This window comes from Malus sylvestris, chromosome 13, assembly GCF_916048215.2.
Source record: "Malus sylvestris chromosome 13, drMalSylv7.2, whole genome shotgun sequence".
In the NCBI taxonomy this organism is placed as follows: Eukaryota; Viridiplantae; Streptophyta; class Magnoliopsida; order Rosales; family Rosaceae; genus Malus; species Malus sylvestris.
In genome coordinates, this window is record NC_062272.1 from 4,172,221 (window position 1) to 4,178,004 (window position 5,784).

The following is a 5,784-nucleotide window of genomic DNA, read 5'->3' on the forward strand; positions in this document are numbered from 1 at the left end:
CCGTCGTTTCCACTCCTTTGCTGTCTCAACAGCTTCTCCTTCATTTGTCTTCCAGTGCTTTGCAAATGTTCTCAGAAAGCGGATCATCAGGATTTGGAGTACTCAGAAGTGCTTGAATGCTCAGCAATACTGTCTGGATTTGAAGGGCTGGACTCCATTTGTCTTTCAGAATATCGAGGCATATCCTCCCAAGCTTGTCAATGTTAGGATGATATATTTTTGTCAGGAAACGGACCTTTGGAGGTGCCATTGGATATTCTTCAGGAGAAGCACTGATTCCAGGAGCTGGTTCGCTGAGAAGCCTCTGCGTCTCCTTGATAATTCTTCTCGGAAGATTACTGTTCGCCATCAAATCTCTTATTCTTCTCTTGAGAGTTGGAGGACTCCAGAAGCCGAAGACTCAGAAGCTCTCTCTCTCTCTCTCTGTGAAGATCAGAAGCTGAGAAGAAGCTGAAAGCCAAAGGGACCAACAAAACGGGGGAAATCTGGTCAACAGCTTTTGCTAATAGGGAATAATGCGGAGAAGTTATAAAATTTCAGTTTCTCGATCGGATGTTGAACAGCATCGCCATGAGCAGCTTCACCTCCTGGAATCTTCTCGCAAGCTTGCCGTGCTCCATCTTCTTCGTCTTTAGCTCACCCACGGTAACATCAAGACCACCCAACAGCCGCGTCACCTTCGAGCTTGTTCCGTGATAAGTCTATGCTGCCCATCCAACTTCCTCCATGCTACCCCCTCGTCTTCATCTCTCGAGTCACGGCGGAACACTGCAAACAAGCTCCTTCTTCCTCCGCGACGGCAGGCAGGCTATGCAACGGGTCTGCAGTGGCTGTGCTCGGTGGCAGTGCAACGGGTGTACAGCGGCTGTGCTCTGTGGCTGTGCTCAGTGGCAGTGCAACGGGTGTGCAATGTCTGTGCTTAGTGGTTGTGCTCAGTGACAGTAGTGGTGGAGCGTCTTCCTCTGCACCTCCGCCTTGGCCGCTGCCTTTGAATGAGATTGACAAAAACAAAGTTTGTCAATACACACCCAAAGACCTCCTCCGTCTCTTGCCTCGCAGCTGCCAACAACTTCAAAGACCGCTGTCAAACGACTAGCCGGCCGAGAAGCTCTTCCTCAAACTCCAGCTCTCCGTCCGTCTTTGTCCTTCCCTACAAATCCCTCCGCCAAGCATCTTAATTTATACAGAAAGAAATACAATTAAAAAGGGTGGTGGTGCATCTGGCACCACGTGAACAAAGAGGAATGGTGGATCAAAGATGGGGTACAACCCCATGGCAGATCAAAAGTTTCTGGTGGTGCATGGGCACCATGTGCAGAAAGAAAGAAAGCAAGGGAAAAAAAAATATATATATAAATAAATAAATAAACATAAAAATAATAATAATAATTAAAAAAAAAAAAACAAAAAAACAAAAAACAAATGCATAGAGAGAAATAGAAGGTCCATTTTATTTATTTTTCTGAAAATTATACATAAATTAAAAAAAAAAAAAATCAAATCAAATCAAATTTACAAGAGGGGATATTCAAGGACGATCAGGTGGCGCCTCACAACTCGGCAGAGCTCCAGGAAGAGAAGGCGTCGGATGTTGGCTGTTTGAAGCCTCAACAGTCGGTACAGCCCCAGAAGACGAAGGTAAATGCTGCTGGAACAAACCCACAAACCTCCGATGATCAAGTAAGATCTGACCATCAGATTCCTGCATCAGGTCAATTTTCCTCTTCATGTTTGTGGCATAGTTGTGTGCAAGCTTGTGCAACTGTTTATTCTCATGCTTGAGCCCTCTGATCTCCTGTTTGAGACTCATCACTTCAGCCGCCAACGATTCAACTTGACGGGTTCGAGCAAATAGGCGTTGGGCCATGTTGGACACAGAACCCGCACACTGCACACTTAGAGCCAGGGACTCCTTAACAGCCAACTCATCAGACCGCCTGGAAAGTAGTCTGTTATCTTTGGGAGTGACAAGGTTCCGGGCCACCACCGCAGCGGTCATATCATTCTTCATCACCGAATCCCCAACAGTAAGAGGACCAGTAGGGGATATGAATGATGGGCGCCATATGTTATCTGGGGAAGAAGGGACTACCTCTTCACCAAGGTTTAAATCAAAACGACGGTCGGAGGGTCCAGACATTTTCAAAGTGTTGAAGGAAGAAGAGATCGGACAAATCAAGATCTTAGAAGTACAAGAGGGGAGTTTTCACAAGCGAAAATTCAAGTGTGTTTTGAAACGAACTGCATGCCTCTATAAAAATCAGCACTCGACGGGATTTCAGAGATCGAAGAGGCGAGCTCAGAATTCGAAGAGGCCATTCAAAAATCGAAGAGGCAAGCTCAGAAATCGGAGAAGCATCTTGCTTTTCCAGACGTGTCGGCACTCGTCACGCGCAAACTCAGCTTTGCGGAAATCACGAGTAATTTGTCGAAGCGCCAATCCCAGATATCGAAGAGGCGCCAGTCTTTTTCAGTCGAGTCATCACCTGTCATATGCACACTCAACTTTGCGCAAATCACGGGCAATTTGTCGAAGATTTTCGGTGAAGGAGAAAGCACGTGAAATTTTACTGTTCAATCACGCGTTAGTTGCCAACACGAGTGAAAGAATAGTACCTCTACAGGTATTAAAAAACTTCCTATAAACTGTCCACCTTCACCCTACATAGTAAGGCAGACATACATAACATTTCTTCATCTCCAAAAATGCTTTCCCAACGAAACCTCTCGAGTCATTCAGTGTTCCTTATTCCTTGGGGTACCTCTGCAAGCCAATGACTCTAAGGCAAAAGTATCTCATATCACCAGGGTAGAGAGCAAGAGTATCTCATATCATGCGTTCTCCCTGTCCTTTCCTTTGTCCTTGTTCTTACCTACAAAGACAAGGATAAAGAAAACAATATGCCGGAACTTTCACTCAAACTCGGGTAAGGAACCGACTGCTTGGAACCCTTCCCTGATTGCCTACCTAGCACTGCTCTCGAGTACTCGTTTCGCACTGCTGCTGTACTTCCAAAGAAGCTGCCACATCTGCCTGGAGAACAGATAAGGCAAGTGAAAATGATACCTTGCAGCATGTGGAGACAAAGTGCAGAAGGAACAAGGAGAGAAGAATGTGGTCTGCACAGTCAACTCAGCAGAAGGAGTCCGAACTGAGGAACTCGAGAAGCTGCCATATCTGCCTGAAGAAACAAGCAGAGAAGAATGCAGCATGCACAGCCAACTCGGCAGAAAGAGTCTGAGATGAAGAACTCGTTTTGACCCTCAAATTCTTGGGTCGACTTACTAGGCGTTGTGGGCTGCACGTGTCGATTCACCACCCTTGAATCGAATCCTTAAAGATCAAGTCACCAACTGGAAGAAAAGCCCATCAATCTTGAAGATCATACCGTTGACCAAACTGCTCAGGTGTGAATTAGAAAGATTGAACAAAGAAACAGGTTGTCACCTTCACCTCGTGCCTGCTTGTCATGTGTTCGAGTCAACCTTCAAGAATCAAGCCTCAACGACCCTTGAAGAAGTTTCCGGCCAAATTCAAGATCAAGCCTCGACGGCCCTTGAGGAAATCACAAGTCCGATTCAAGATCAAGTGTCTACCACCCTTGAATCAAAACCTAGTTCAAGAATAAGCTGTGGAAAATCAACAATTGGAGGAATCTAGAAAATCCTTCAACCCAGTTCAAGATCAAAGCTGTGGAACAAATCGCAACAAAATACGTGTCGATTCACCCACTACCAAAGCCAAAGATCATCTACCACATGAAGCTCCTTGTGGTCCAATTTCAACCTTCAAGATCAAGCCTCGACGGCCTTGAAGAAATTTCAAACAACAATTCAAGATCAAGCCTCGACGGCCCTTGAAGAAATTTCAAACAACAATTCAAGATCAAGCCTCAACGGCCCTTGAAGAAATCTCAAGCCCAATTCAAGATCAAGCCTCAACGGCCCTTGAAGAAATCTCCAGCCCAATTCAAGATCAAGCCTCGATGGCCCTTGGATCGACATCTACAGTAAGGGACTTCAAAACGCATCTCCTACACGTGACAAGCACATGTATGCGACGTGCCTTGAAGTGGGGGCATTTGTAGACATCGAAATTTCGTAAATAAATGCTGACCGATAAATCAAAGTGTCAACGCTCATGTATTACATAAATTTTACACGTAGCGCGTGACTCAACGAAAATTGAAATGAGTTGGAAAAGTCATCAAATAAGACACGTGTCAACACCTGGCAGAAACGACTTATTTCATCTGGGATATTATATTCAAAATTAGGTCTTGGAAAATTCTATAAATACAAGCCCATTTCATTCATTTGGGGGAACCAATTCATATTACACCTTGAAGCTCTGAAGCTCTGAAACTCCGAAGCTCTCAAGCATCCAGGTTCCCGAAGAATCGAGAAAGCTCTCTTCGTTCTTCGTTCTTCCAAGATCAAGCCCAAACGGCCCTTTGGATCAACAATCATCCACCAATTCAAGATCAAGCCCCGACGGCCCTTGAAGAAAGTGTTCTTCGTTCTTCGTTCATCGTTCTTCCAAGATCAAGCCCAAACGGCCCTTTGGATCAACAATCATCCACCAATTCAAGATCAAGCCCCGACGGCCCTTGAAGAAAGTGTTCTTCGTTCTTCGTTCATCGTTCTTTCAAGATCAAGCCCCGACGGCCCTTGAAGAAAGCCCCATCGTTCATCATCCGTTCATCCAAGATCAAGCCCTAACGGCCCCTTTGGATTAACAACGTCGACAAATCCACACATCTAACCGTTCTTCAAGATCAAGCCCAAAAGCCCTTGAAGATCCGTTCATCACTGTTCTTCAAGATCAAGCCCAAACGCCCTTGAAGATCTGCTCATTACCGTTATTCAAGATCAAGCCTCAAACGGCCCTTGAAGAAACATTCATCCTCAAGATCAAGCCCCAACGGCTCCTTGAAGATCCGCTCAAATCCACCTCCAAAGATCAAGCCCACGGCCCTTTGAAGAAACTTCCAACAGTTCATCCAAGATCAAGCCTTGACGGCCCTTGGATCAACGAAATATCCACCAATCAACACCTTACGGAGATCGAATCAGAGGATCAAAATAGAGAGAGATTGTAACCCAAAATCATCAAATACATAATATTTGTTTGTGCGCGTTGTTCTTGTCTCTTTCGTTTCAGGAATTTTCCGTGTTCACACTAACATTTAACTTATTAACGTCATCACTCGACTAAAAAAAAAAAAAAGAACTTTAACGAAAAGCTCTCGGTACTGTTCACTTTAACGAAAAACCACATTTTTACACTAAAAAGTCAATCCTGGTACTATTCACTTTACCTTTTATTTTGTCCTTATCGTTAAAACTCAAAGTTTTCAAGCCATTTTCATTAGTTTTCTTAAAAAAAAATCATTGTAAAATGATATTTACAAGAATAATAGAGCATGATGGAGAGAGGGTGGTGGGATTTTGTTTGGTTGACACGCGAGATCTTGACTAGATGATTGGGACAAAGAGAGTGCAGAGATTGAGGTAGTAGTCACTGTACCAGCGAATCAAATCCACTCAGTCTCAGATGACGACAGACAACAGTCCCATTCAATGATTTAATCATTCATTCCATGTTCCATCTCACTCTCTCTCTCTCATTGCTGCAGCGCGTCGTACAACCCGAAAGATCTTCTCCCTTCCGCACACGCTCGCTCTCTGTCAGTCCATGAAACATGTCCTCCCCACGCGCCTCATTTCGCGTGCTTCTTTTTCTTACGTTTTCTTTGGTTGAGAACTTCTCATACAAACAAT

General features: G+C 44.6%; 1 protein-coding gene across 1 annotated transcript; it reads right to left on the reverse strand.

The window, feature by feature from the left end:
- Positions 1-506, reverse strand: LOC126595027 (ubiquitin-conjugating enzyme E2 36-like). The gene has a single exon (XM_050261349.1). It carries the CDS (start codon positions 347-349, stop codon positions 41-43), a length of 309 nt encoding a protein of 102 aa, XP_050117306.1. The 5' UTR covers positions 350-506; the 3' UTR covers positions 1-40.
- Positions 507-5,784: the final 5,278 nt, after the last annotated feature.